Source organism: Daphnia pulicaria, chromosome 11, assembly GCF_021234035.1.
Source record: "Daphnia pulicaria isolate SC F1-1A chromosome 11, SC_F0-13Bv2, whole genome shotgun sequence".
Classification (NCBI taxonomy): domain Eukaryota; kingdom Metazoa; phylum Arthropoda; class Branchiopoda; order Diplostraca; family Daphniidae; genus Daphnia; species Daphnia pulicaria.
The window spans coordinates 1,467,661-1,482,350 of NC_060923.1; the positions used below are offsets into that span (position 1 = coordinate 1,467,661).

Here is a 14,690-nt window from a genome sequence, read left to right on the forward strand (position 1 = left end):
TCGAGAAATCTGGAAAAGCCAACACTTGGTCCGATATGAGACGGTTCTTCAATGTTTCGAATGACGATATTTCGTCCTGGCACCAATTAATTAATGTTTGTGGTTGTCCTTTCGCCTGAATGATAAGAGGATGTGCGATGCTCGCGAAGTCCTTAATAAAGCGTCGATAGTACGACGCTAAACCGAGGAACGATTGTAGTTCACGGACAGTCCGTGGTTGGGGGTAATTCTTAATCGCCTCTACTTTAGAGGGATCCGGCGCTATACCGTCGGCGGAAATCACGTGACCTAGGAAATCGACTGATGTTCTGAGAAATTTACACTTTGCTAGCTTTAATTTCAAATTTGCATCTTCCAATAATTCAAACACTACCCTAAGATTCTGAACATGTTCTTCAATCGATTTTGCAAAAACAATTATGTCGTCAAGGTAAACCAGACAAATTTTCCCTATTACTGATTTCAAAATAAAGTTCATGACTCGCTGGAAGGTTCCAGGAGCATTCGTTAAACCAAAAGCTAACCTATTCCACTCGTAAACATTATTCTCTACTACAAAAGCGGTTTTCTCCTTCGATTCTTCGTCTAATTCTATTTGCCAATATCCCGAGGCCAAATCTAATGTAGAAAAAAATTTTTGCCCTACTAACAGATCGAGAACGTCGTCGATCCTTGGCAATGGGAAGGAATCCTTTTTAGTGATCCCATTCAATCTTCTGTAATCAACACATAAGCGGGTTTCTCCCGATTTCTTTTTTACCAGCACGATCGGTGCTGCCCACGGTGACAAAGACGGCCTAATAATTTTATTTTTGATTAACTCCTGTATAATTCCATCCGCAACCTCCCTTTGACGCGGAGAGTTACGGTATGGCCGTAAGCGGATTGGCCCGCGCCCCTCTGTGTTAATGGTGTGCTTAACCACCCCTGTGCAACCCAGTTCCTCGGTTTTTGACGCGAAAATGTGATTCTTTTCTGTTAGAAGGTCCTTTACCAGGACACTACCCTTTGGTGGAATGTTTGATAAGACTGAGTCGAAGATGGCTGGGTCGACAAGTTTAGTAGTCGTGCAGGCCGCTATTGTCTGGGGTTTTTTTTTCACTTCGAATGAGATCTTTCCTATTACTTGAAATTTCGGGAGTGTTATCCTACAATTTGTTTCATTTACCAACACGATTTTGAATAGCCCTTTCCGTTCATTTTTAGTCACCAGAGGGTCTACGCGGATTCCCTTCGGAAGTTCCGGGGCCGACCTAAACATACAGACAACATTAGGGGGCAGATTGCCATCTTCCCCTTCGCTTTCCACTATTTGTGCAGAGTGCGCGGGAATTTTGATTTTTTCCTGCGATACTACAAGTGGTTGATACGGGAGGTGATCAGCCTCCCTTATTCTGTAAATGGAGCGTTCAGATCCGTCAAACATAAACCTATGCTGGTAGAGCGCGTCTAGACCTAGTACGCAACTCTCCGCTATATCATCCACAACAATGAATGACTGCTCTAAGTTTTCCGGATTGCTCTCCCCTACAACTTGAAAACATACTGTAATTGTTCCCCTGGTTTTTAGACGTCTGTTGTTTATATCGAACAGCTCCACCGCTACCTCTGGACTAAATTTCCCTACATCTTTCCCTAATTTCCTATAAAAGTTACTACTTATTAATGATTTACCTGCCCCACTATCAAAGAGAGCCTCGACTTCTACCAAACCAATTTTCACAGCAACCTTAGGTGGTTGAAAACTTCCTTGCACGCCTTTTACATATTGACGGGGCTTAGGACCAATTCCACCGTTCGGCCCATCTTTTCGATCGGTGGTTATCCGTTTAACGCTTCTTCCGAAGCGCTATGTATTCCCGTGGTTGCCTGCGCTGGATGTTGGGAAGATTTCTGTCTCCAGTTTTGTGACTGAGGCCCTTGCTGTGGGCGAGACCCTCCTGTGCACTCGAACGATTTATGCCCAGGATTCCCACATTTGAAGCAGTGTACAGAGTTTTGGCTTCTCAACACGAGACATTCGTTTGTAGTGTGGGTGCCATATTTGTGCAATGCACAAAACTTTTGTTGGTCCCCTTCGAACGTGACATTCCGGGGAGTAGATTTCTTTTGCATCTCCTGTAGGTCCTTTCTTAATTCTTCCTGTTTTTCAGCAGTTTTGTCTAACTTATCGTTTAATTTTCTCAGGGACTCTAGTATACTGTTATCCGTTCTTGTTGGGGTCGGTGAGCGCGTTTTTGGGAGCATATTAATAGCATTGACTAATTCCCTCTTTTGGCGAGCTTCCCTCTGTTCGATGGCTGTGTCATGGCGCTCCGCGGCCTCAATAAGTTGATCAAACGACGTAAATTCTAGGCAGAGCAGGCGGTCCTGTAAGTCGGCGGAGAGGCCATCTAGAAACTTGTGTCGGCTAAACTGTTCAATAGTTTCCTGATTCTTCCCGTTAGAAAGTGCTGGGTATCCTCTCCGTAAAAGTTTTTGTACTCTACACGCAAAACTCCTAATTGATTCCCCCGGCTCTCTTCTACAGTTGTCGTATGATGTTTGGTACTTATACTCGATGTTCTTTCCCATAAATCTTTCCTTTAACGCTCTTTTTAAAGTGTTGTAACAGCTGGCCTCCACCGGGTGATCTAGCCTATATTGTTCCACGAAATCTCCTGCAGGCCCTATTAATTTTGAAACTAAATACTTTATTTTTCTGGAGTCCTCAAAATCCCCAATATCCAGCGTGTTTTCGAAGTGTCGGACCCACGCTTCAAAGTCCATTCCATCCCCTTTGTTTTTAAATACGTGAATTTGGGACAACAATTGCGCACCCTGCTTATCTACATCGCTCAACTTGCGGTAGGAGGTTGTGTTGTTTTCCCCTACCCTTAAATCTGTTTGCACGGCCGCCGTACTTTGATCAACCTTCGCTTCCGTATTCCTATCAATTGGAATTGTCTGGCTAGAAGCTGTGACTGATGGCGCGTTTTGTTGCCAACAAGAATTTATTTGTGCATGAGGGGTTGAGGTAAATCGAGGACCATTCTGCTGGCCCGTTTCCAAAGCGCGAGATGCGGCTAGTGTTGCCAACTCGGGGGAGATATTCTGCCTAATCAACGTTTGATAGATTGTGTTAAACTGAAAAAGCCTGGACTCTTGATCGTCCTGTTCCCATGGCCGGCAAGTCTGGTTATCCATGACGTCCACCTCTGGTGTGAAAGAAACCCTCTTCGGAACTGAGGAATGTTCGAGCGGAACCTTAGGTGTTTCGTGCTTTTCCGTATCTGGTTGCGGATGAGACTCGTTTTCTTCAGGAGGCGTTATATTTTGCCCCTCACTGTCTCCTTGATCAGCTTGTTCAGACTGCGTTGGCGAAGGTGTGCCCTCCTCCACTGTTGGAATTCCCTCCTGTGTCAAGTTGTCTAATAATACTGGCGAGGGACTTGGGAAACTAATGCTTTCGGGTGGTGTAAAAAATGTTGTGAGACCCAGAAAATGAAAAAACTCTCTTGGTGTCGCGAAATTTCCTTTAAATTCCTCAAGCGCTGCCTCAACTGATAATTCAATTGTTTCGTACGCTAATTCCGTTTGCTTATTAAGGTAGCGCAAAAAAATTATTTCATGTACAATTTCACTCCGCGGAACGCGTTCCAATGGTAAGTCAGCGTATGTGTTATAAAAATGTCTATTTCCGGTGATCTCAGCTGGCAGAACGGAAGGATCAAAACACAGCAAAGTTGCGTTTTCCCAACGTGTCGCCTGTAGTTCGTCTTCTCTTTCCTGCTCTATTCTCCGTCCTACTTCCAAATCCACAATTTCTGCCTGAATGAGACTTGTTTTGTGTCCACTTGGAACTAAAGAAGCAGCCGCTTCCTGAAGTGAGGGGGCAGACGGGACAACAACGGAGGCGGGAGGGGCTGGCTGCTTAGGAGATTGTGAGTTTCCCCTTGTGACGCCAAACGATAACCAGGGGTGGTTTGCCTTTTCGGGTGACCTATTTTTTGGTGATATTTTCGTAGCGGCCCTTCTAGCACTCTCTAAAAGCTTCTCCCATACTGGTTTTTGTTTACCCCCGGACGCCATGAGCGATCATGACGGAAAACAAGGTCTAGAGCCGGAATAATTTCCCGACTGTAATCCGTAAAATACAAAATTTCCTTCAAAACGTTACAGAGGGTTAAAAGGTTCGTGACCGCTGCCACCAAATGTGAAGCCGCTTCGATACACTTGGCCTCAGCTGACTAATCAAATGACACCGATAATAATAAGCAACGATACTGAAAACATAGTTACACTCGAGGCGTAACCGCCATGATGGACGCAGGGTCTGCTGGGGAACGTAGATTCGTTTCTACGGGTAGCGGCGGGTAAGCGGCCAATCGATCCGGGGAACGGAAGAAAATAACAGCAACGCACCGCCACGTCACGATCAAGTCTTTATTCAAGCGTTCACACACGACACATACACGCAGCGGCTACCAGTAAGATACTTCACACTGCCGGAGCAACACCCGAGCAGAGGTTTCAACCCCGACAGCAAGAATAAGACTGGTTCATCGTATCGCAGAGGCAAATATTTATATGAACGTAACAAGGTCAAGTAAGGTAGAAATCTCGGTGGGTTTAAGGTGTGAAGAAGGGTAAACTTGGATTTTCAAGGTTTTACAAGGTTAACCTTCGGTTGAAGGCCGTGGGAATTTGGATCGCTCTTGCTCCGTTTATTGGGAATCAGCGGATTCTCACAGTAATGTTAACGTCGGTTTGAATAAATATATGGTGTTTTTTTACAAAAAATAGCAGCATGAATAAAATGCTTTTGAAACAAAAGTTCATTAAAGCTCTTCGGAGAAAAAAAAAATTCTCAGTCAATCTCGAATGTAGCCTGATGAATTTGTTTTCCGAATATAAATTCCAGGTTATTTTAACACTAGACTAAACAAATCAGCGCGGAACGTTCCCGCTTTTCCCATGAAAATCTATGCAGAAAATACATAGGGAGAAAAATTACAAGCAACGGGCTAAAAATTATTGAAGTAGCTTCTACTTTTAAATCTGTAAAAGCCATAAAACCGGAGAAAATTCTACTGGAATTATTTTTCAATATTGAATAAGACAGCTTATGATTACTTTTCCCATACGTGGTCTTCCCGATTGAAACCAAAATGCTAAATTCTCGATTTCAGTCTAATTCACTAGTGAAGTTCGTGTTAAACTGATTTTCGATTGTGTACAGCAAGAGGAAAAATTTTAGTTTTTAAAAAAGCAACTCTTTATCTCTAGAGGCGAGGAAGTGGTGGTCGACTGGTGGAGTGGCTGTTAATCTGTAACGGAAGGATATTATGATTTCTAAATTTCATAATGAGCTATAGTAGATAATTTTCAATAGGTTGGAAACAAACCCCTACAAATTTAAACGATTCGATAAAAAAAAGGTTCTTAAAAATGTTTTACTAAAACGGCGAAAAATGACACAGTTTTGAGATTACTGATTCCATTATAATACTCAAAGCTTGTTCCCCATGTTTCCCTTCTTGCCGCAGTGGCCTTGATAAATTCGTTTTCATTTAAACTACAGGAGCGTGCAAGTCTCCTTGTTTGTAGCAGGACAGACTTGCAACGATCTATTCCAGGTTCAGCCAGACAGACTGAAAAGTTCCCGGTATCTCCTTCTTCCGGGTTCTATTTTTTTTTTTTTAGGCGGGAGGGGTCACTTTCATACTGAAACGAACAATTCCACACCCCACCGTGAGTCTATTTTTGAAAGCAGATGGATAAGATTAAAAGGACTGTTGGATGATATTTTAGACAAGAATGAAGAATCTTGCAATCTACGTGATTTCACGTTCCAGTCGGCGTCTATAAATTAAATTTTGAAATACACATTGTTTTTAGCATTCTTTTACTGTTCCAGCACACGACAAACCATGAATACAACGGGAGGGAGGATGGGATTAAACAAGAGTGAGCACGATGAAAAAAAAAAAAAAAATTAGCCAACAAACAAAAAAGAAACCATTGCATGAAAGAAAATTCCATCTCAAACATAAAAAGTGCACATAATTGATATTTTTTTTTTGCAAACAAATTAAGGAAGAAAAACAGACAAGTTCCATAACAGACATATTGACGCTGTTCGCTGTTAAACTGGAAAATGAAAATAATAATCAGACTGGGATGAAGACGGCTAGATAGAGAGAAAAAAAAGACAAAAGAGAAACGGCTCACTCTCGGATCCCCAAAAATAGAAGATTAAGGACGGGTGCAAAGACGATGGAGTTTTTTTTTGGGAGGGGGGGGGACAAAGTCTTTTTGTTTTCGTTTTTTTTTTTTTATTTATTTTGTTTTGTTTTATTTAACGAAGAAAAAGAAAGTGTTCAAATAACAATTATCAACTCATTGGAGAAATTACTGAAAACGAAAGGAATTTAAAGAGAGCAGGATCGCAATCAAATTAGAAGCTAGAAGCTGTATGGAGCGGGATGTGCCAATTAGACGAGGGAGAGAGAGAGGGGCTTAACCATTTGTCTCGCAATAACTCACATAAGAGAAAATAATCTAAAAAGATTCTTTTTTTTTTTTCTTCTCTTGATAAACGATACCCTTCGTCCTCCACGACTAGACGGCTGGAACATCAACAACAGAAAATCAAATGAACATACATACACACTAAAAAAAAAAAGAGTCTCACACAACCAAGCACGCACACTGGCGACGTCGACATGTCCACTGCGATTCGCTTTGGACGTCGTCACTGATTCACAGGCGATTGCAGTTTGTAGGGAGCCCGTCTGGACGCGCGCACACGGTGCACTAAAGTTTGGTCTGACGAACCAGTCACATATTCACACAAAAGTATGATTCCGATCACAAAGTTTGCCGCTCGATCCCTAGCAGCGAGTCTGGATGCCGATTTATCTTCCAAACTCCTCACTTCACTCCAAAGTATACACACGAATACTTGATTGAAGGGCCAGGCCCCCATTACTGCCAATGTTATGCTGTTGCTGTTCATCCAGCTTCCGTTCAATTCTTTTCCAAGCTACAAATCAAAACAAATAAACAACATAATTAGAAAAACCAACGGCAAATAGAAACGCGTCGGTATCTACCTTGACTGATGAAATCAACTATTTCGTACGATCGTCGAGAAAGAGGAGGATTGAGCAGTTCTGGTCGTTCGCGATAACGAGATGCAAAATCAACTGCAGTAGGTGTAGAGGCCGCCTCGGGAGAAGACGACAGAGGAGTAGAAGAAGACGGGTAGAGTTCGGGATCTGGCTTGGTCTCCGACCTTGGTTCTGGAGAGAACGATACCATAATCGGTTCTGTATATGCCTCTGGCGAAGTGAGAAGGCTGGACTGAGTTTCCTTTGGCTGCTGAGATGGCGGGGACGGTTGTATTGATAGAGCCAACAGCTGTTCATTTAACTCAAACCCAAATGTTACGTCCACCTGAGTGCTGGAACTGGATCCGACGATCACAACTGGTGGAGTTTCGACGCTAGGTGAGGTGGGCGGCAGAGAGGCAGCTCGTCTCAAAGGAACTCCTTTTATGACGAAAAATACAATAGATTAAAAATGCTCTTTACTATTTAAAACGTTGTTGGTTTGAGAGCGACAAACCTGAAAGGGATGCTCTGGGCGCTGCTCTGTTGCAAGGCACGTTAGCCGCAGCAGTAAAAGTCGCGGCAGAGGCAACAAGATCAGTTAAAGGAGCAGGAGCGGTTGATGGGTTGGTTCCGACAGCTGGGATCGCAGTATTTGGGCTGGTGGCACAGAGTTGTTTGACATCGATAGGCTGACTAGACTCAGCAAGGAACACCACATCACTTTTGGCGTGATGCTGTTCCGACCGTATGATATCGGCGTACGAAATTGAGTTCTGCGCCGACGACGGAGGTTGTTGATGCATGGGCGGGTAAGGGAAGAGAGGCGCCGATGGCTGGACGGGCAAGGAATGAACACTGTCACCTCCATCAGAATCCAAGTCTGATGGTTCAGATGGTGGTACGCTCGCTACCAATTTCTTTGCTGCTTCATTGCCACCACCAAGTCCGTTTCCGACAGTGCCTCCGCTTATTTGAATGGCAATTTGGCTGCCTGCTGAAATACTTGGTGGTTGACGAGGGGGACGCATCATCACTGAGGGCGACGAAGCATTATAAAACAGGTTCATGTGTGACTGTTCTAGCAGCTCCTTGGTTTTACTGCCAGTAGTCGAGTTAGAAAGTGAGTTACGCTTCTTGCGACGCTGTTTTTTGGTCACGGTCTGAAAGTCAGCAGCCGCTGCCGCGACGGCAGCTTCCAGTTCTTCAACGCCGTCCACTGTTTTAGCTCTAAAAACGAAATCTTCGTCTTTTCCGACAGGAGAATTGATGGAACCGCCTCCTGGAGTATCCGAGTCCTCTGAATCGGCTTGGTTTGAATTCATTTGACGATGGAGTGATTTGGACGAACTTTTCTTCTCTTTTGGCTTCACTTTGGAAGACGAATCTTTAACCAATGTTCCGTTGTGTTTAAGCCCAGTTTTCTTGTCTGAGGCCTTTTTGCCGTTACTCTCAGACGACTCTATATACTCGAGCAGTTCATCGACATTCTGCAGATAAAAACAACAAAGGCATTCAGAAATTTATTTTTAGAAGGCACTGTGCTCAGGTCAACTTACGCGATTTCCGACAAAACCTGGAATCTCTTTGGCATACAAAACGTTTTCGTCTTTGCCATTTTTCTTCTTCTGCTTTCGCTGACCTGCTTTGGACGTTGAAAAGCCACTACTAGTGTTCACGGACGTTAAATTAGTGGTGCTTATCCCGGAAGGGCTCGTCCGATGCATGAAAGGCGATATGGAGGTACCGTTGACACTTCCGAACGGATTGCCGTTCTCGTCCATTCGCGAGTCACTGATACCTTTAAGCGATGAGACGGAGTGATGTTACTAGCCATTCTAAATTTCATTTTTTAGACTTTGTACCTCCGGTTTGACGATGAATTCGCCGCTGATGAGGAATACCGTCGTCTAATGAACCATTTACAGTGTTGGATCTGTTTACTTCTTGATTGGCAGTGGAGTCAAAAGGTACAAACGGGATGGCTGCATCAACTTCGCATTGAATAGTTCCGTATTCTTTTGAGCTTTTCGACAAGAGTTTCTTGGTTATTCCAACGTTTTCCGACGGACAGATTTCCATGTCCTGCTCCATTGGTTCTATGACGCCTGTAAAGCAGGAAAATAAATATATCAAGGCATTATTGCAAAAAAGCTTTTAGAGTACTTGTTGAGTGTTCAGTCCTTCGGATGTGATGATTATTCCACGGTTCAGGAAACTTATCTTCCAATTCAGAAAAATTAGCTGAGGATTCTATCATTCCTTCCATGTTGATGACGCAATCATTAGTCAAACGAGAAGGTTCGGTATGGATATCTTCAGTGCTCGTCAAAACTAATTCATCTGGTTTGACTGTTTTGTTCGAGCCTCTCGCTACATCACAGGGTAAAGACCCGCCTTCCCGTTTACGTGGACTTCCAAGAGTCGATCCGCTGTCTGAAGTATCGTGACGTTTTCTTCGACGAACGCTACCCCACTCACTATAGACAATACTTGATGGTTACAAACACAAGTAAAGAGGCACTATTTCACACAAAAGTAGAACCTCTGGCTATGAGATGAAATATTTTGCAATGAGCCTCCTTTTTTGTTGCTTCCTGCCACAGTATTTGACTGAACAGAAGATACTCCTGTAGTTTGATGAGAAAATGGTACACTAGTCTCCTTTCTTGACCTTCGTCTGCGTTGCTGAACAGCAGGGTTTGATGTGGTCTGAGTTGGTCTGAAGGCAGGGGGACTCTCTTCGCCAGATTCTTGGGTCTCCCTTAATAAGGCCTAAAAAAAATATTTACAACGTGAAGTATTAATTGGAGTGTATAGACACAGAATTTTTGTAATGTTTTGAATTAGACAAAGTTTATAAATAAACATATTTACTTGAAAGAGTTCTGATCCTTTCTCCCCATCCCGTTTTCCACTGTACTGCAACACTTCGTCCAGAAGAGCTTGTAGTTCAGATTCTTGTAGGTTATCTATTCTGACTTTTTCTTCTGCCTGTATATGGAAGAACATAACCAGCCATTTATTAAAACCATCCATTACTCTTTCACAGCCCCATCTGGTGTGGTCAGTCATATCAAAATGATTTAACTGTAATTTGAATTTAAGATAATGAGACCCATGCACAACTCCCATTTGAACAGAAACTTCTTAAGATAAAAAGCTACACAACTACCCATAGTTTTGGCCAATTTCCTAACAAATGTCTAGAAATAAAAGATGAAGTGACGGAATAGGCAAAATGCGGCCCACCATCATAAACGAAGATTTCGTCAGGCGTAATCACCTTTTTAGGTTGTTTTTTTGGGCCGTTGGGAGAGTTCAGTTTCAGTGCTAGAAGTTGGGTTTTGTTGGGTGCTAGAAGTTTATTCCTGACTTTGGCGTTATTTGGTAGTAGAGAAGGCCCACTGGCTGATGTTTCAGCAAGAAACTTTTCAGTCTCCATTTTGATAAATTTTCGTGATCGATTAATGATTGGGGAGAGATGAAGATTCCGATTCAATTCAATTTTTCAATTCTTACGCACGACCACTTAATTGTAGCACAATAAATTTTAATAAATTTTATTTTTTCTGCTATCAATATTTAATTTCACTTTCGTCATCTACAATTCTTTAACTAATAATAATTTTTTGCTGTGACGTCGTCGGAAAGCGGATGGACCCCTGATGGCGATTACTGGAACCAACGGTGACAGGCGAAAAAAAGTTTTACAAATTTTCACGTCACAAGATTGTTAATCCAATTTAAACTTACCTTCCTTATTTCTCTGCGAAAACTGGTTGAAAATGGCAGACAATAACATATTTCTGTTTGTTCCAAATTTAATTGGTGAGAACTTAGATTTCTTGTATGCTAGAATTGAGTCATTTAAACATATTTTGTTATCTCTACAGGATACGCCCGTGTTGTTTTGGGGCTCGGATCTTTGTATTTTATGCCAACGAGTCATGTCCTTGCCGCTTCACTTTATATTCTCAGTGGTTTCCTTGACGCTTTTGATGGGCATGCCGCAAGAATTCTTAATCAAAGTATGGACAGCAAAATGTTTACTAAAAAATTGTTATAACTGATGTTTGTTTTTACTAGGTACCAAATTTGGAGCTATGCTGGATATGTTGACAGATCGCTGTGCGACCATGTGTTTGTTGGCTACTTTAGGATCATTTTATCCAAGCTATCTATTTGTTTTTCAATTGGTCATGATTGTGGATGTTTCCTGCCATTGGATTCATCTTCACACCTCCAATGTTCTTGGCAAGACATCTCACAAAAATGTTGGTGAAGAGGAGAATGCCCTGTTGCGTTTCTACTACACTTCCAGACCATTCCTCTTTTTCATGTGTGCCGGAAATGAGCTCTTCTATTCAATGCTCTATCTTCTCCATTTTACCTATGGCTACACATGTAAGACTATATTTTCCCCCCATCCCAACTCATACATTAATTCATCTTGTTTCTTTCAGTTTTGGGTATGAGCGTTATCAAGATTTTGGTCGTTCTACTTTTCCCCGTGGCTGTCCTGAAATTTATTCTTGCTCTCATGCAAGGAGGTTCGGCTTGGCGCAATCTTGGATACATTGACATCAAAGAGAGGGAAGAATCCGATAAGAAGCAATAATATCCCCCCACTGCCTAGTCAATCCAACTTTCCTTTCTGATAACAAAACATAAATAGTCTTCGTAAAATTATTTATTTGTTCTCAAATTACCAAATTTGAAGTTCTCTTATACTTATATTCATTGATATTTCAGTTAAAAATGTTCGCCCATTCCCAAAGAAGACAAAGTGCAAAATTTTTCAGACGAGGAGAAATTAAGTCACTATCCGAATGAAGGTTTCCAATTTTACGTTCATCCGAAACGAAAGATAATTTTGTCTCCATTCTGTACGTTAGTTCCCAATCCGTTATCCAGTGTAGAAACAGGTTGAGGAGCCTGCTGGTTTGATCCTGGAGGAATCCGGAACACCCTCCATGACCAGTTGTTTTTACTGTCATTAGTTACGCTGTTTAATCCGGTCAGTTGTGTCCCCCCATTTGCAGCTTCCGTCGTGAACCTGTTCCAATTCAGAAATGATAAAAATTATACATAATGTTATCCCTGTTCAAAAAATGAATTTTTGTTCATTTACTTGAAGGCGCGTGGGTGTTTGGCGGATTGTTCATTCATTATCTGTAGTATAGTTTGACCAGGGTTAGTATCTACTTTAGTCTCAACGATCGTTTGGGCGAAGATGGTATCTTCGATAGATAAAAGGGTTCTTATCTGGCCGCTGCGGATGGGATTACCTGCTGGTCTAGGAGCTATTCCGCCCATCGGATAAAGTAAAATTTCATCAGCACCAGGTTGAATAAAATAAATGAAAGAATCGAAATGATTTGACTAACCAGGACAATTTATGTTGCGGACATCAAGAGCTGAGCGCCCAATCAAGGTTGGCAAAACAACCGACGTAAAAGCTGGATTACCAAAACTTCCTGTTTCCTTATCTTGGTCTTGAAGAATGTAGTTAAGAGCCGCAGCCACATTGATGGGGAGATTTACTGTTCCTACTGCATTAGCCGCCTACAGATTTGAGTCCGTTCAAAGTTTCAATGGATTAGGTTATATAGAATTATGGGAACAGAAAGTATGATTAAAAGTAGATTTTGTGCTGTCACGTACCTGTACGGCGAGACTGGTAGAAATCAGATCGTCGAAACCTCCATCTTTATCTTGTTTACCCTTGACGTAAGCGATTTGACGAGTGCTGATACCCTGCACTAGTTGGTCGACGGGTCCAGGCCGATCTCTCAAACATTTCATCGCCAAAATAGCCATACTAGAACTATAGATAATTCACGGATAACTTTAGAATTCACATCGAAAAAATTACAAATATAATAATTTCTCAAACAATACCCTTCTACGCAGAATGAACAACTTCCTGAGGTAGGTTTAAGTTCACTGTTGATACGCTGGATGGCTGCCGGTGGAATGGGTGCACCGGCATTACAGAGCGCCAAAACAGATGCAATGACTTGTCCAACATTCCTTTATTGGAATTAATAGAATTTTTAATTTTTTCTATAGAAAGCGTTAATAATGATTTCCTTACTTTGTGCCGGATCCGGATGGTATACTATTCATCCTCCGAGTCAACATGGCCACTAAATTGTGACCATAAAAGTTCTGTTTCCACCAGCCATAAACAAATTCAATGTAGTAAGTATTGATTAAAGCAGGGAGTATTAAAAAATAAGATAATTAATTCAATTAGTGATTCAACAAACCTCTGGGTTTTGACACGTTGCAAGTAATCCGTTTACGTAATGGGAACTTTCTTCGGCAGACAGGAACGTCATGTTTACACTCCTGTTAAACAAATTAAAAAAATAAATTGTTTTAAATTTCAGTCAACTCGTATGATAAATAACAAGAACCTTACTTGACTAGGCCGTTAAGGATTTCGCTATTCATTTGCCTGACGGCCAACTCTGCTTTTTCTTTATTGGCAGGATTGAAGAGCCAGCCATTGTCAACCAGCTGGAGTGCCGTAAGAACGCGGATCGTGTTTGAATCATCCCATCCACCTGTCAACCGAGTGGGAGCACCAGGACGTGGTTCAATCCATTCTTTCAATAACCATTCCGTCGCCTTACTTCTCGCTTGATTCGTATCGGAGAGTGCCACTGAATAAAATGAAAAATGGGCATGTTATATGGCGAAAAAATTTATGGAGAATAATATACTCAACGGTTACCTTGGCAACGTCCTAACCGGATTCCCGTCAGCAATACAAGGATGGAGACGATATTGAAAAGGAGCATCATTGTCCAGGAGCTCAGCAGCGAGTCTGAGTGAATCTGAGAGATTGGATTAGTATACCGTACAATTTATAATGGTGACCAAACATGAAAATAACATTTGTGTGTCAGCCGAACACAAGGCCATGTCCTTGCTGGTTACGGGGAAAACATATTGTCATCCGTAGCATAACAACAATTGTAGGTTTCTTCAATATGTGATGTGGTCTCATCCATCATGGAAGGTCACCATCTTCGATCGACCTATGCCGTATGCCTGTATTGATTTCTTAGATAACAATCACTAATTAGACCTTCAGATATGTAGGCCAATGTGATTTTTGTCGTGTTCTTTCACCCGTCACGGAAAAAAAGTTATTGAACCTTATTATTTTGTCACGTAATAATACTTCAAAGGATAAAGTTGACAATATGGGCTGACACGTGAGTGACGAACGAAAGCTTAACGAATCTTATTCCAAAATAAATATCAAAGAACATGAATCAGCTGATTAAAATTGGTGTGGGCTTGTGCGATCCTCAATTTTCAACTTGAATGGGCTGCCGAAATGCTATACGTGAGATCGTAAAAGCAATAGGATATGGTGACAAGATTAAATTTGTTGTTAGGCGTAAGGATCCAGCGCAATTCAAAGAGCACGTGCAAGCATTATAAGCAAGTATCCAAGATACTGACAGCAACACGTAAAAAGAGACCTTATAGCTTGTAATCTGATTAATGTGATCGCCACAGTGGCACCAACGGAAATAGAGTAGGAAACAAGAAAAATAGTCTTTGATACCCAAG

The 14,690-nt window shown here is 41.9% G+C and overlaps 3 protein-coding genes across 3 annotated transcripts; 1 reads left to right on the forward strand and 2 right to left on the reverse strand.

Moving 5' to 3' along the window:
- Nucleotides 1–6,320: 6,320 nt before the first annotated feature.
- LOC124315136 (mucin-17-like) lies at nt 6,321–10,542 on the reverse strand. Its single transcript, XM_046780583.1, has 9 exons — nt 10,381–10,542; nt 9,972–10,088; nt 9,640–9,869; nt 9,261–9,574; nt 8,960–9,202; nt 8,654–8,895; nt 7,612–8,584; nt 7,098–7,535; nt 6,321–7,027 (listed from the first exon to the last, which is right to left on the reverse strand). The coding sequence occupies exons 1-9, from the start codon at nt 10,537–10,539 to the stop codon at nt 6,921–6,923; spliced, it is 2,823 nt and encodes a 940-aa protein (XP_046636539.1). The 5' UTR covers nt 10,540–10,542; the 3' UTR covers nt 6,321–6,920.
- Nucleotides 10,543–10,760: 218 nt separating this feature from the next.
- Nucleotides 10,761–11,965, forward strand: LOC124315592 (CDP-diacylglycerol--inositol 3-phosphatidyltransferase-like). The gene is made up of 4 exons (XM_046781365.1): nt 10,761–10,925; nt 10,991–11,125; nt 11,184–11,501; nt 11,561–11,965. Exons 1-4 carry the CDS (start codon nt 10,883–10,885, stop codon nt 11,713–11,715), a joined length of 651 nt encoding a protein of 216 aa, XP_046637321.1. The 5' UTR covers nt 10,761–10,882; the 3' UTR covers nt 11,716–11,965.
- Nucleotides 11,772–13,974, reverse strand: LOC124315338 (cobalamin binding intrinsic factor-like). Its single transcript, XM_046780963.1, has 9 exons — nt 13,840–13,974; nt 13,525–13,768; nt 13,370–13,451; nt 13,195–13,268; nt 12,999–13,130; nt 12,762–12,924; nt 12,485–12,662; nt 12,229–12,400; nt 11,772–12,153 (listed from the first exon to the last, which is right to left on the reverse strand). The coding sequence occupies exons 1-9, from the start codon at nt 13,907–13,909 to the stop codon at nt 11,949–11,951; spliced, it is 1,320 nt and encodes a 439-aa protein (XP_046636919.1). The 5' UTR covers nt 13,910–13,974; the 3' UTR covers nt 11,772–11,948.
- Between the last annotated feature and the right edge of the window lie 716 nt (nt 13,975–14,690).